The sequence below is a fragment of the Oncorhynchus kisutch genome, linkage group LG28, assembly GCF_002021735.2.
Source record: "Oncorhynchus kisutch isolate 150728-3 linkage group LG28, Okis_V2, whole genome shotgun sequence".
NCBI lineage: Eukaryota > Metazoa > Chordata > Actinopteri > Salmoniformes > Salmonidae > Oncorhynchus > Oncorhynchus kisutch.
Genome location: NC_034201.2, coordinates 36,170,469 through 36,187,268, shown reverse-complemented (window position 1 = coordinate 36,187,268; position 16,800 = coordinate 36,170,469). Strand labels below are relative to the sequence as shown.

Here is a 16,800-nt window from a genome sequence, read left to right as displayed (position 1 = left end):
TTCATAAATCAAAATTTCAAGAATCAAAAATGACATTATTGTTGTCCAGTGTGAGGATGTTTCCGTAACTGTTTCTTCAATGAAGAAGTTGCATAAAAAGGGAGTTGGGTAAAGTTGCCCTTAGACACCGATCTTGGGTCAGATTTATATTTCCCAACTAATGGTTATGGTTCAGATTGGGGGAGGGGAAATTGATCCTAGATCTGTACCTAGGGGAAACATCACCCCGAACTGCATAAACAGAGTATAAACTTTGCCAGGCTTAATCAACAGGTATTTATGCCCTAATTCTATGTGGTCTAAAGCTGTGACAAAGCAACACCTATGTTTTCTCATGTATTCCAATACTTGCATTAATGTGACCAAATTCATATCTATATCAACAGCTATTTATTAGAATGATGAGACATCAAAGAAACAGGCTGATGTGTGCGACATGTGAAAAATAGATAACATGCTTTCGGGGTGTGAAATAGTCATCTCCCACTAACACGAAGAAATCCTCTTATCAGCTAATTAAATAGCCTTAATGATTCCACATGTGGGAGCAGCATATGTTGAATAATTGCAAAGCCAGTTCATTTTCAGTCACAACCTACGTGTGTAAAGTGTTTTCTTCTCTCTTTATGCTACTCCATTTCCTTTTTTGAAATGAACTGATTGTTAGATTCCGGGAGGAGGGAGAATGACTTTGCTTGCCAACATTCAAATGGATAAAATACAACATTTGCTGTCAGAGCAAGCAGACATCTTTGTCTGTACTTGTGGCTGGAGGCTATTACAAAGAACTCTATTAGCGATGGCAAGACAGAAAGGGTAGGTCCCTCAAGCGGCAGAATCTCAAGGGTGGGAATTGAATTCGCAGGATGACATCAGGAAGAGGAAGATCTATGAGAATATACTGTATATTAGCGGTTCACATCTGACCGGAGAGATGGAGAAGGTAACACATCTGACGCGAGAGAAGGAGAAGATAACACGTCTGACCTGAGAGATGGAGAAGGGGTCGCCTCACAGATAAGAGTCAGAGTCAAAGAGTCAGAGTTAAGCCTTTGAATGTGAAAGTGTAAGTCTGGCTTCCTAGAAGTTCCAATATCCCACATTATATTTGCATATCAGTGCTTTAAGGGATAGTTCATCTAAAATAAGGGATTGAGTGTGGCGCCGACAGACATGGAAGCTCTGCCTCTAGCTCCTAAGCGACTTTGCAGTATTATTATTGTTATTTCTTACATTACTAGCCCAGAATGTTTTTTGTGAACTTTTGGATATCAGAGCGACGGTAACGCACCAGCATTCTGACCAGAAATAGGACTTTCCCAAACTGGATCTGTTTGGCAATTTAACTTCTTGAGGGTATGGGGTAGGGGGCAGGATTTTCATTTTTGGCTGAAACACGTACCCATTTGAAACAGCCTATTTCTCAGGCCAAGAAACTAGAATATGCATATAATTGTTAGATATCGATAGAAAACACGCTAAAGTTTCTAAAACTGTTAAAAGTATGTCTGTGAGTATAACAAAACTGATATGGCAAGCAAAATCCTGAGGACAAACCATCCCAAAAAATAGCCTACCACTTTTTCAATGGCTATAACTTTTATTATAAGGCAAAGTCCTCCCATATTGCAGTTCCTAGGGCTTCCACTAGATGTCAACAATCTTTAGAAAGAGTTTCAGGCTGGTTTTTGGATAAATGAGCCAGAAATTGTAGTTTTTCTAGGTGTCTCCCATTTTGTCTGTCGTGTTTCCGAGCGCGTTCTTTGATATTTTTCTCCGGTAAAGACAATAACGATTCTCCATCTGAAATTGTATTGTTTATTTACGTATTAGGGTACCTAAGGTTTGATTATAAACGTTGTTTGACTTGTTCGGAAAAGTTTATTAGTAACGTTTGGGATTCATTTTGTATTCATTTTGATGGAGGGAAACTGGGTGGATTATTGACTGAAGCGCGCCAGCTAAACTGTGTTTTTATGGATATAAAGAAGGACATTATAGAACAGAAGGACCATTTGTGATGTAACTGGGACCTTTTGTAGTACCAACGGAAGAAGATCATCAAAGATAAGGCATTTATTATATCGCTATTTCTGCTTTTCGTGTCGCACCGGTCTGGTTGAAATATGTTTTTCATGGTTTTGTATGCGGGGCGCTGTCCTCACATTATCGCATGGTGTGCTTTCGCCGGAAAGCCTTTTTGAACTCTGATACAGCGGCTGGATTAAACAAAGCAAATATGAGGAAAAAGCTACCAAAATTCTGTCAACACATTGCTTATAGTAGTCGCGCTTCAAAAACTCTCGACCATTGTTACTCTCCCTGGCTAAAAGGCCCTCCTCCTTCGGCAAATCAGATCACGACTCCATTCTGCTCCTCCCTTCCTATAAGCAGAAACTCAAACAGGAAGTATCCGTGCTAAGGTCTATTCAACGTTGGTTTGATAAATTGGAATCCATGCTTCAAGATTGTTTTGATCACGTGGACTGGGATATGTTCCGGGTTGCCTCTGAGAAAAACATTGACGCATACACTGACACAGTGACTGAGTTCATCAAGAAGTGTATAGGGGATGTTGTTCCCACTGTAACTATTTAAACTTACCCAAATCAAAAACTGTGGATAGATGGCAACGTTCGCGCAAAACTAAAAGCAAGAAAAACTGCATTTAACCACAGCAAGGTGACTGGGAATACGATTGAATACAAATAGTGCAGTTATGCCCTCCATAAGGCAATGAAACAGGCAAAATGTCAGTACAGAGACAACGTGGAGTTGAAATTCAACAGCAAAGACAGGGGACTCCAGACAATCACAGATTACAAAGGGAAAACCAGCCACGTTGCAGACACTGATGTCTTGCCCCCGGACAAGCTAAACACCTTCTTCGCCCACTTTGGGGATAGTACAATGTCACTTATGCAAGCCGCTCCCAAGGACTGTGGACTCTCGTTCTCCGTGGCCAACGTGAGTAAAACATTTGAGCGTGTTAACCCTCGCAAGGCTGCCGGCCCAGATGGCATCCCTAGCTGGGTCCTCAGAGCATGCTCAGACCAGCTGGCTGGAGTGTTTATGGACATATTCAATCTCTCTCTATCCCAGTCTGCTGTCCTCACTTGCTTCAAGATGTCTACCATTGTTCCTGTACCCAAGAAAGCAAACGTAATCAAACTAAATGACCTTCACCGGATAGCACTCACTTCTTTCACCATGAAGTGCTTTGAGAGGCTAGTTAAGAACCATATCCCCTCCACCTTAAATGACACCCTAGACCCACTTACATTTGCATACCACCCCAATAGATCCACAAACGATGCAATCGCCATCGCACTGCACACTACCCTATCCCATCTGGAAAGGAGGAATACCTATGTAAGAATGCTGTTTATTGACTACACCTCAGCCTTCAACATCATAGTATCCTCTAAGCTCATCATTAAGCTTGGGGCCCTGAGAATGAACCCCGCCCTGTGCAACTGTGTCTGGGACTATCTGACTGGCTGCCCCCAGGTGGTGAACATAGGAAACAACACCTCCACTATGCTGATACTCAACATAGGGTCCCACAAGGGTGCGTGCTCCACCCCCTCCTGTACTCCCTGTTCACCCATGACTGTGTGTTCATCATACGGAGTAGACCTAGATGCAGCGTGGTATGTTTCCATCCTTTATTTTGGAATAGAAAACTTCAAAGAACAAAACAACAAAGCGAACAAACGAAACGTGAAGCTATAATACTGCTCACAGGCAACTATACATAGACAAGATCCCAAAAAGCACAATGGGGAAATGGCTACCTAAATATGATCCCCAATCAGAGACAACGATACACAGCTGCCTCTGATTGGGAACCATATCAGGCCAACATAGATATACAATTCCCCTAGATAACCCACCCACACCTCGACCTAACCAACATAGAGAATATACAGCTCTCTATGGTCAGGGCGTGACACTGTGTGGCCACACATGCCTCCAACTCATCATCAAGTTTGCAGATAACACAGCAGTAATAGGCCTGATTACCAACAATGATGAGACAGCTTATAGGCAGGAGCAAAATAACTTCTCCCTCAATGTCAACATAAGGATGGAACTGATTGTGGACAGCAGAGGTAGCACACTTACATCCACATCGACGGGGCCGCAGTGGAGCAGGTGAAAAGCTTCAAGTTCCTCGGCGTACATATCACTGAAAGTCTGAAACGGCCCACCCACACAGACAGTGTGGTGAAGAAGGTGCAACAGCAGCTCTTCAACCTTAGGAGGCTGAAGAAATGTGGCTTGGCCCCTAAGACCCTCACAAGCTATTACATGTGCACCATTGAGAGAATCCTGTCGGGTTGTATCACCGCCTGGTACGGAAACTGCACCACCCTCAACTGCAGGGGTCTCCAGAAGGTGGTGAAGTATGCCCAACGAATCACCGGGGACACACTGCCTGCCCTCCAGAACACCTACAGCACCCAATGTCACAGGAAGGACAAAAAGATCATCAAGGATATCAACCACCTGGCGCACCGCCTGTTCACCCAGTTATCAACCAGAAGGCGAGGTCATTACAGGTACATCAAAGCTGGGGCAGAGAGACTGAAAAACAGCTTCTATCTCAAGGCCATCAGACTGTTAAATAGCCATCACTAGATGACCTCCACCCAGTATCCTGCCCTGAACATAGTCACTGAATATAGTCCCTGTCACTAGCCGGCTACACCACCCGGTTACTCAAACCTGCACCTAAGAGGCTGCTGCCCTATGGAATAAGTGGTCAAGTAAATAAAGGAACACTGGTCACCATAATAATGTTGACATACTGTTTTACTAATTTCATATGTATATACTGTATTCTAGTCGATGCCATCCTATTCAACTATTGCTGTATATATACTATTCTATCCTATGTATTCAATTCTACTAAATATTTTATCCATATGCTGTCCATAATGTCGACACATCCCATCACATATATACAGCACCTGTCAAAAGTTTGGACACCCCTACTCATTCAAGGGTTTTTCTTACTTAACATTTTTTTCCCCACATTGTAGAATAATAGTGAAGACATCACAACTGTGAAATAACACATGAATCGTGTAGTAACCAAAAAAGTGTTAAACAAATCAAAACGTTTTTTGTTGTTGAGATTCTTCAAAGTAGCCAACCATTGCCTTGATGACAGCTTTGCAAACTCTTGGCATTCTCTCAACCAGATTCATGAGGTAGTCTCCTGGAATGCATTTCAATTAACATGTGTGCCTTGTTAAAAGTTAATTGTTGGAATTTCTTTCCTTCTTAATTAATGCATTTGAGCGAATCAGTTGTGTTGTGACAAGGTAGTGGTGTTATATATATATATAATGTTCATTTTACCTCCAGGTGCCTCCAGAACTTGTTCATGCCAATCAGATTAGATGGGTGCATCCCAATATTATATCATTTATCCTGAAGTATACACTTGTTCACTACTTCCCACAAATCTGAAAGCATTGGATTGCTGGAGATATGGGCCAGTGAAAGTTTCCACCATATTTTTTTTCAAATCAGTGAAGGGAAGTGAACAAGAGCACACTTTGGGAGGAGGGAAAGATAATTGGGGGACATAGCCAATAATTTCTCATGTTTGAATTGAAGAGATTGCCTCCAATTTAGACATGAACTTTTCCATCAATTCAGAAACTCTAACGTGGTTGCGGATGCCTAATGGAATTTAGAATGAATTAAGAACCACTCTACCTGCTTTTGACGTTTCTCCTCAATCCCTTTGAAATTCAATCTCTCGTCCATTCTTTAATCTGCATATTTCTACTTTCAGTTATATATAATGAAAATTAAGTGTTATAAGCGGGAGAGTGGTCTATCTATAATAGGGAAAACAAAATATACACGACGAAGGATTTGCAGGTACTCCCTTCTACTCTACCTTGACTTGCTCATGAGTGTCTTAATAGGCAGCCTTGTTTCATGCAAAACTCCTACTGGTTATTTTCAGAACACTCCAGTACTGTAGATCTAGAGAGATTCTCCTTAGAATAGATGTGGATTGTGATTGAAATAAGATTCCTTACATATGAGCAGAACATCAATAAGCCATTCTGTGTGGAAAAAGAAGAAGAAACAGAATAGTAGTACTAACTGAATAGAATACAAGTTCCTCCTAGAACTAGCATACGGTGTACATTTTAAGACATTCCTGATGCTGTATCACTGCCCCATGTATGCCTGGCTCTGTGCCCACTTTAATGTGCTAGAGAAGAAACAGAATAGGAGTACTAACTGAATATAATATATGTTTTTCCTTGAACTGTAGTGCAGTGTACAGTGCACATTTTAGGACATCCCTACTAATGCTGTATCACTGCCTTGTGTATGCCTGGCTCTATGCCCACCTTAATGTGCTGGAACTCCTTCTCTTCCTCTTGTAGGACTTCCAGCTGCTTCAGCACAGACTCCTGTGCCTGGAAGTCCCCACGCTCAATCTGAGACACCAAAGGGGCAGACATGTCACTGAATGGCTGTCTGATATTCTTTTACTATCAGCGGTGTAGTGGAGGGTAAACGCATGCAAACACTGTTTTTGTTTGGTTAATAGCATTTACATGCATATTTACATTAAATAAGCATGGTTGTCTGTTTTCAGGGTTAACCCACTTTAATTTTTTAATGCTACATCCCTGAGTAATATGCCTAAATTAGAGCTTTGGGTTACTGTGTTTGCAGTAAGTCTGTAGATAGATGTACTGTAGAATGAAAAATGTTCTTCAATGAACTGTTGATTAGAACATTTTCAATCAATTCAGATGTACTATCGATGGACTCGTAAATTACATGCGGAGAGGAGAGAAGAGTAGCGTTCAACTCACCATCATCTGCTTGATTGCTGTGTGCTCCTCTGTTTCCCGCGCTGAGTTGTGATCCTTGTGAACAATCTCCACCCGGATGTCGTTTTTTGCCAAACCCACTCCTTTGAGGTCTGTAGAGAGACAGGGAAACTGATTGGCACCACTGACAGAAGTCCTCTGGCACCGCATCATACCACATCCGAGCGGCTTTAAAAGCTGTGGCCCCTTAGATCTCTTGATGGGAGCTTGGAGAGTCCCTTAGCTCCACAGCCAGACCACAGAGAGCATCAGCATCATAACTTGTTCTTTGGTGGACTGGAACTATTCTACACTCCCACAGAAGTCACAGCTCATTACAAAACTGGGTTCTGCTTTATTTGAAGTGCATCTTATGTAGGCTTCATAAGCACTGCATAAATGGGTCACAAATCATTTATAACCATATTCCATGCTCTATAAAATATTTATAAATATGAACAAATACATTGGTGGGTATGTCACCCAGTTAAGCCACATTATGAATCTTTATAGAACATGATATAGGCTTAAAAATGAGCAACCCTTCAGTGCTAGGGCTATGTGTGCCAAAGAATACATTGAATACATGCATAATGCTTAACTCCTAACCATAAATACTCATGTGTGTAAATATTAACCACCGGCAGTTGACACAGGGTATGCCAGAAGCATTTATGAATGATTCGATTATAAGGTGTCATGTGCTGCTTATTTATGTGTTATGGACATTATATAGGGCACGGTATACCTGAGTGTCACTGAAATTGATGATAACTTTCATATACACTCATATCCTTATGTTGGCAGGATCCGTATTCCTTAAACAGACAGCAGTGACTGCTGTCATTCATGGACATTATACACATTAATATTTCTGTAGCACTTGTGCATGGCACTACTGAAATACACTTTATCGACAGCCTATGATATGGTAAGATCATATACATGGGTTACTTACTCTCTGTTTTAATTTTGCTTGCCAGGTCTCTCTGGCGAGAGGAGATGGATACGGGTAAGGAGGACATGACGAGGTGAACGTCTTCTGTGGTAAACAACAACAGCAACAACAACAACAACATGGTTAACAGCAGTCTACATTGACCGTGTATATATATATATATATATATATGAGCACTGTATCACTACACTCCAACAGCGGCGGTCAGTGCCGTTTAAGATGGGGGAGGACAATTTTGGGGTTTTAATGAGCATGGCCTTATTTCTATTACAGCATATTGGATGACTGTCATTCCTATTCCATTCAACCAGCTCAATGTAACATGGATAGGTTTAGGCTACTACATGATCCTCAACTGTTCCCTATACTCATCATAAGGTTGCTACAACCTAGCCTATGAATGAAAGTTTACAACATAGGTGCATACAGGTCGAGCGAAACATTTGAGGTGACATGGACATTATATTATTATTGCCTTTATCTAGCTAATATAGGGTTTAATCATTAGTCCAACAGTTGCAAACGAGAGTTTCTATTGTAGAAACAAATTCAGGTGTGTTTATCCCCGTTTTGTTCTGTTTAAGAAACATTTTTGAAAAGAATTGGTGGAATGAATATATCCCCTGTAAATACAGTTCGCTTTCATAACAGGCACGTTGTACTCCTTCTCACATCTATGCACTCTCCTCCTCTTACCTTTGCCCCTTGTCACTTGTGGATTTCAATGCACTGCATGTGACCAAGAGAAAAAACCTTTCCAAGCCAAACAATATCATAACTGCCACACACAGCCTACATTGTTGTCACCATATTAGGTAAAGTAACGTCGTAGTCAACATAGCTAATATAACTAACACGTTAGTAAAGCTGCTACAATCATGCAGTGACATTACAGTGTACAGTCAGTAAGCAGTTTTGCACTTACACTGGCGGGCCCCGGTGGACATAAATGAGTAAAACCAAAAGCTTACCCTAACTTGGAAGAGTTCCAGTTTTGTGTTGGATAGTCATAGCCAGCTTGCTAACATAGCATCCCTCTGTTTTAGCAGGGTGTTTGAGTAGGCTAAACTAGCTAGCTGCATTTACTAGTTAAGTAAGGGCAACAGAAAATGAAAACAAAAATGAAGAAATCTCTCTCTATCTCTCGCTCTTTCTCTTGGTTCTCCTTCATTTTGGAAGAAATTAATTTGTTCAAAACGGTTCACCTATTGTCTCTCTCTCTCTCTTTGAGTCAACTACTCACAACAATTTTTACACTGCAGTGCTAGTTAGCTGTATTTTATTATTTCAGTACTAGAGTCATTCTCCGATCCTTTGATGGAAGCTAGCTGTCCTCCGGCTACACCATGGTGCTACCCTACACAGTGATGCTGAGGCTACTGTAGACCTTTATTGCAAAGTAGAATGCTTCAATCAAATATTTGGTGAAGTGATTATATTTAGTATAGTTGTATCTAAAAAAAGGTAACTTTTTAAATGTTTTACAACTTTTATTTTTCTGAAAATCACGAGGAGTATGGTCCTCCCCTTCCTCCTCTGAGGAGCCTTCACGGCACTCCACTGTGTAGGCTGTGTTTTCTATCAGATAAGGATATTGCTTTAAAGGAGAAGTTTGCCTTTTTACAACCACTTCTCTATTTGTAATGTAAATGGCATGTTATAGAAGGGTACACACACCTTTTTTGTGATTTCACTTTTTTTGTTTTACAGTACTGTACCCCAAACAGCAAATCACCTTCTCATCCTTGTTGTGTAGTATGGGGTCCTGAAAAAACACGAACAAATGCTCCAAAAACACCCAAATACATTATTTTAGAAATGGCAAAGATCTCAGTATAGTGATGCAGGTCTTTAGATGTTGTACAAATGAAATTGTGTCATTACAAACTTTATCCGCAATGTTATATTCCCTTTTGCACGACTCGAGACGTTTCCCCTATCCAGCTGTTCCATTCTCTGTGTAGCCTGCTGCTACATGCAAGTGCCAAAATAAAGAAAATTGGGCGTTGTGCCACCACAAATGCATCTTTGGCATAGTGTCTGGAACTTCATGTGTGGAAGAACCGCATGCTTTATACTTTATATCCTTTATGTACTCAAGTGTTTTCTTTATTTTAGCAGTTCTTTATAGATTGGACAGAGAGGTATAGCCCGAGCCGCTACAAAATGGAATATAACGCTGTGGATAAAGTTTGGAATGACACAATTTCATGTGTACAACATCTAAAGACCTGCATCACTATAATGAGAGCTTTCTTAAATTATGTATTTGGGTGTTTTAGGAGCCATGTTTTTTCGGGCCACAATACTACACAATGTGGAGTGATTTGCTGTTTGGGGTAAGTTTCTCAAAAACGTGAAATCACAAAATGGTGACTGGACCCTTCTATAACATGCCATTGACACAAAAAAATGTGGTTGTAAAAAAATCTAATTCTCCTAATTCTCCTTTAAGGCACTAGCTCCCATCTAATGGGACATTTATACAATTGGGTGACAGACAGTGTCAAGCAAGAAATATTATGTTAGAATCTAGCTGCAGATAACTGAGCTTTCTCGGTCCTAAAATGGGCATGTTGGGCAATATATAGTATATATGATTTAAAGAGAGTAATGAATATACAAGTACCATAGTTTCAGGTTTAGATTTTTGTCCCATAAAATGTGTCCTCTCAAAGGATTTGACATGTGTTCTTACAGTGATGAGTTGATATCCTAAAACCATTAAGCTTAGCATTCCAATGCAAATCATTCTAAGCACTACAGAGCATTTTGATCTGCACAGATTGTACATGTAAAAACAACACCATTTGATTGTGAAACCAAGGGTGTCTATTGAACACTTTGACTGTCCCAGAAAGGATAGGTTTTAAAATGCACTTACTCCTCTGGAAGCGGGCACAGCAGAAGGCACCCAATGTGCCCATGAGGACAATGAGGGCGAGGAATGCCCCCACAGCCACTCCTATGATGACAGCCAATCGGAGGGACTCTGAGAAGACATGGATAAAAGACAATACGGTGGCCATATTAGGAGTCCTGATGAGACTGAGGCTGTCCTGATATAGGCATCGTACAGAGGTGGTTTCGTCATGCAGTTGAACTCGGGTAGGCCTACATCATGTGATATACACCAAGGCTAACACTTACTGTATGTTGAACTGTGTCCTTGCTAATGCAAAGGTGAACACAACTGGTGAATGGTAAATAGTGAAAACCTTTTACAGTACCATTTACAGCACGGACAATCTTGACACCCATTATTTACATTTACTTCAAATGGCTGAGAGGTTTACCGCATTGTAACAAATGGTGTCCTAAATGTTGTGAATAGGTTCATAGGCTGTAGGGGTTGATTTTTTAAACTGAGCTGTCTCAAAGATGAGTGTATAACCCTGTGGCTAGTCAATGTCTAGTTAATTAATTCAAGAGCATAGTTGACTTTAGTAAGATCTTCAGAATTACAGAATTGGCATTTCGACGATCCCTTTGAAAACAGATAGTTTGGAGCTTTGTAAGGGAGAAACCTAATAGATAAAAGGAGGAAATTAATGAAAGAAATCATCTCAGGTCAAATAAATATTTCAAAGACATCATATGTTAAGCTGTAACCAATTGAGACGTTGTAAATTAGATTACAAATTGGAGTTCTGAATACGTCTAAATGCCATTACAGGATTTCACAGATTGAAATTGTTGACATTTACCCAAGTAAACGGCTTATCATGGAGCCATTGCCCTCATGCATGAAGTAATCATGGCAATATCCTTAATCTCTCCCAGGCTCTTACAACTCTTTTTCTATTACTTTAATTTGCCCACTTTCTCTCAGACCCCAAATCTCTGTCTCATACACATACTCTCTCACACCTACCCACCTACATGTACACACACAGACCACACTGGTGGTATAACAAACACAGCTGTTCACTGCATAAACATTCTGAGAACATAAAAAAGTTATGACATAAAACATCTTTAACACTACCACAACAGTTGTTTAAATTTTTTTACCACATGGTACAATATGCCCACAGTTTTTCAGTAAAAAAAATGTCCAGTGTCTGGGATCATGTACACTACATGGCCAAAAGTATGTGGTTGTCGAACATCACATTCCAAATTCATGGGTGTTAATATGGATTTAGCACCCCCGTTGCTGCTATAACAGCCTCTACTTTTCTGTGAAGGCTTTCCATTAGATGTTGGAACATTGCTGCAGACACTTGCTTCCAATCAGCCACAAGAGCATTAGCGAGGTTGGGCACTGATATTGGGGAATTAGTCCTGGCTCACAGTCGCCTTTCCAATTCATCCCAAAAGTGTTGGATGGGGTTGAGGTCAGGACTCTGTGTAGGCCAGTCAATTTTTTCCACATGCAAAAAAAACATTTCTGTATGGACCTCGCTTTGAGCACAGGGGCATTGTCATGCTGAAACAGGAAAGGGCCAACTCCAAACTGTTGCCACAAAGTTGGAAATAAAAAATGTGTCTAGGATGTTACTGTATGCCGTAGCTTTAAAATTTCTCTTCACTGGAACTAAGTGGCCTAGCACGAACCATGAAAAAAAAACAGATCATTATTCCTCCTCCACCAAACTTTACATTGGGGCAGGTACACTATGCATTGGAGCAGGTAGCGTTCTCCTGGCATCCGCCAAACCCAGATTCGTCTGTCGGACTGCCAGATAGTGAAGCCAGAAAACTTGTTTCCACTGCTCCAGAGTTCAATGGCAGCGAGCTTTACACCACTCCACCCGACGATTGGCATTGCAGGTCTTTCGGAGCATGCAGTTGCATGGTTTGCTAACTATCTGTCTGATAGAACTCAGTGCACTCAATTTGATGGGTCTGTTAAATTGTCTGTCTTGAATGGTGTGCCCCAAAGCTCTGTACTTGGTCCTCTCTTATTTACTATTTATATAAATGATTTAGACAAAAATGTCCAAAATGCACAACTTCATTTTTATGCTGATGATACTGTTATTTACTGTTGTGCCTCGTCTCTTACAAAAGCTTTCCAGAACATGCAAACTGCTTTTTATACTGTTCAACATACCTTGTGTCAATTTAAGCTTATCCTCAATACTGACAAAACTAAACTAATGGTGTTTTCTATTGCAAGAAATAGACCTCTGAACCTTTCACCTGTCAGGGCAAGAAGATTGGGGTTGTAACCTCATCTTGGAATTTTAATTGATGACGGACTCTCTTTTAAATTGCATATTCAACAACTGCCACGTTCTGACCTTAGTTCCTTTGTGATATCTTTGTTTTAGTTGGTCAGGGCGTGAGTTGGGTGGGCAGTCTATGTTCTTTTTTCTATGATTTGGTATTTCTGTGTTTGGCCTGGTATGGTTCTCAATCAGAGGCAGCCATCAATTGTTGTCCCTGATTGAGAACCATACTTAGGTAGCCTGTTTTCACCCTTGAGTTGTGGGTGATTATTTTTCAGTTTCAGTGTTTGCACCATTTGGGACTGTTTCGGTTTTCATTTTGATTCTCTTGTTCTTTTGTATTTTGTATTCATTTTTCCATTAAATTACATCATGGATACATACCACGCTACATTTTGGTCCTCCGATCCATCCTACTACTCCTCCTCTTCAGAGGAGGATGAAGAAACCCGTTACAACAATTTACAAAACAATTGAAGCTGAAATTGGGATTTTATTTTAGGAAAAAGGCCTGTTTTTCTTCTGAAGCCAGAAGGAGGCTAGTATCAGCTACATTTATGCCTTTACTAGACTATGGGGATATTTTATATATGAATTCTTCCGCTCAGTGTTTGAGAACAATTGACACTCTTTACCATGGCACTTCGAGATTTATTTTAAACTGCAAAACCCTTACGCACCACTGCACTTTGTATACCAGGGTTGGCTGGCCTTCTCTAGTCACTCGTAGGCTCAGTCACTGGTATACTTTTATTTACAAAGCCATTTTGGGTTTTCTACCTTTTATTTGTGCATTTTTATTGTTCAGAAATGTGGTGGGTACTCTCTTCGTTCTCTGATTTTCGTGAATGAGCTACCTGATGCTAAGTGTACTTAATGTTTTATCGTGTGATCGATAAACTTACACAAATGCTTGGATTGCTTTCGCTGTAAAGCATCATTTCAAAATCTGACACGACAGGTGGATTAACAAAAGGCTAATCTGTGTTTTCCTATATTGTGATTTCATGAATATAAATATTTATAGCAATATTTATTGTATGTAGCGCTATGCTATTCAGCGGTTGTTGATGACACTTATCCCGATAGGGGGATTGCAGCCATAACAAGTTAAATAAAATAAATAAATTGCACATGGTGATCTTAGGCTTGTATGCGGCTGCTCTGCCACGAAAACCCATTTCATGAAGGTCCTGACGAACAGTTCTTGGTAGTGAATATTGCAACAGAGGACAGACAATATTACTTTTTGTGCTTTTCAGCACTCGGTGGTCCCATTCTGAGATCTTGTGTGGCCTACCACTTTGCGGTTGATCCATTGCTGCTCCTAGACGTTTCCACTTCACAATAACAGCACTTACAGTTGATCGGGGCAGCTAGAGCAGGGCAGAAATTTGATTAACTGACTTGTTGGAAAGGTGGCATCCTATGATGGTGCCATGTTGAAAGTCACTGAGCTCTTCAATACGGGCCAATCTACTGCCAATTTTTGTATATGGAAATTGCATGGCTGTGTGCTAGATTGTATTATCATTCAAATAAAATCCCCCCAAAATTCTATCAGTTTAATGTAGAGATATCTCTCTTTTGCATTGGATGAGTCTCAATCCACAGCATCTGCCGATCTCGCACATTCGCATCTGCGGTGAAGGGTGACAGAGCTAGAGTGTTATTTGTCAGACCATGAGACATCCCAAAAATCTGTATTCTCAGAAAATGATCTGTAGCGTCCGAATGATTTGGCCTGCAAACTATTATAGAAAGATGAGACTCTCACGAACTGTTCTCCGTTTTGTTCTATGACCCCCACAAGCATCTTGGGACTCTTCTGAAGTTGACACAGCCAATCTGCCATCTTCTGTCTGTAGCATCCGAACAGTTTGGGCTACACACTAATATGACCCCTCTGTGGAAAGGTGGACTCTCACAAATACGAACGTTGTAGTTGTTTTGCTTTAGGAGACCCACAGGCCTCACAATACTTTTCTGAAGGTCCCCGGTACCAGAGCCCCAACTTAGACAGGGCTTAAACTGTAATGGGTTCAAAAACAAAAAAATACTTTAACTATGAAATTCAGAAAAAAAATGTATAAAATTCCACACAAGAGACCACTAGAGGTACAAAGGGAGTTGATGTACCTTGTTCCTTCAGTCGAATTATCTCTGTGTCAGACCCAAAGCTGTTCCAGGCTGTGCAGTTATAGATTGTCTGGAAGTCAGCAGGGACAATGTTACTCATGGTGAGGGTGGAGATGACCCCCTCCTCAGTGCTCACTGTCTCCACCGTGTATCGGCCAGACGTCCCCGACTCCAAGACTGTCTCTTTCCACGACCAGGCCTGTGGCAGACAATGCAATGACAATTATACGTTACAATATAGACGGTACACAAGCACACATTAACACGAGCACATATGCTCGACGCACGCATGCACACACACACACACACACACACACACACACACACACACACACACACACACACACACACACACACACACACACACACACACACACACACATAAAGGGCATAATCCTCCTTTGGGTTTGTTAAATGCCTGTCAATGTACTATCTGCATACAAAGTCAGGTGTTACGTCCTAATTGGGACCCTATTTCCTATATAGTGCTCTAATTTTGACCATAGGTATTGGTCTAAAGTAGTATACTGCATAGTGAATAGGGTGCCATTAGGAACACAGGGATCACACCAATGACTCATCTGATTGCTTCAATTTGGGCCACTAAGCCTCTGCTAGTTTGACAGGGTGACATCTGTAAGCCCTCTGTGTCCTGGAGAGAGCCACATAGAGAGCCACATAGAGGGCGGCAGCCCTCCGTGTCCTCGAGAGAGCCACATAGAGACTTGAATTCGACTTGGAGCCTCAAGACTCGGGACTCAACATTAACTTGAGACTGATGACTTGAAATAATCTGGCCAGGTTTTGTAATGTTGTCACTCCGCGGATTAGCCTACTCTCCATGCAGCCAGAGACAGTATCCGCAGCAACGCCCTGCAACAGATTGTCTCGTGAAATGCACACTCGGCTCTCTGATTGGACCACCAAACTGTCAATCAACACAGGTCGTGTGAGCTACCGAACATATTTCTGATTTACTGTACAGCTAGGAGAGACCAGGGATGAGTGTAGCACTTTTAACCTTTTCCTCAGTTTCTCAGAGAACGTTCATGGTAGTATATTCAAAACTTGATACAAAAACCTACATCTGTCCTTTACAAATTGGTGTGGTTATTATATATGTAAATAAAACTGCAAATGCATGGTGTTGTCTTAAATACAAGTAGTAAAGTGTTACAATTTACTCCATGGTCTGGGTTAGTTGTAACAGTGCTTGGGGTGAATTGTAACAGAATGAAAAAGTACATAAATCATGACATGCAACTAATTATTGAACTCCTTTATTGAGACCATGAGAGAAACATTGCCATGTTTAAACATTTTGTTTGGCAGAAATAATCATCAATATACAGAAATAATAATCAATATAAATAATAAAATGTTTGCTATTTTACACTTCACTAAATGGTCTCTCAACAACTAGGCTAAACTAAACACCTGAACGTTTGTGGTGTGTGTGTGTGTGTGTGTGTGTGTGTGCGTGCATGTCTGTGTGTGTCTCTGTATGTGAATGTTCGACTTAATCAGAGTCACAGCTGTGACAATTGTCATGACGTTGGCCTGGGGTTAGGTTTATGACAGTCATAAATACCTCTTCCCCCCTTTTTCCTCTCTCTACCCTACTGAGGTTACATTTGCAAAACCCTTGGTTAACATAGAGATTCTGGGA

The 16,800-nt window shown here is 40.9% G+C and overlaps 1 protein-coding gene across 1 annotated transcript in view; it reads right to left on the bottom strand.

Annotated features, from left to right (window-relative positions):
- LOC109873297 (kin of IRRE-like protein 3) overlaps positions 1-16,800 on the bottom strand; it is a 270,176-nt gene that overhangs the window by 4,041 nt on the left and 249,335 nt on the right. Inside the window, exons 11-15 of the mRNA XM_020464947.2 lie at positions 15,132-15,330; positions 10,700-10,807; positions 7,816-7,899; positions 6,861-6,970; positions 6,387-6,476 (exon numbers count right to left, since the gene is read on the bottom strand). Of these exons, the coding sequence (XP_020320536.1) occupies positions 6,387-6,476; positions 6,861-6,970; positions 7,816-7,899; positions 10,700-10,807; positions 15,132-15,330 (591 nt within the window). The remainder of the gene's footprint in view (positions 1-6,386; positions 6,477-6,860; positions 6,971-7,815; positions 7,900-10,699; positions 10,808-15,131; positions 15,331-16,800) is intronic.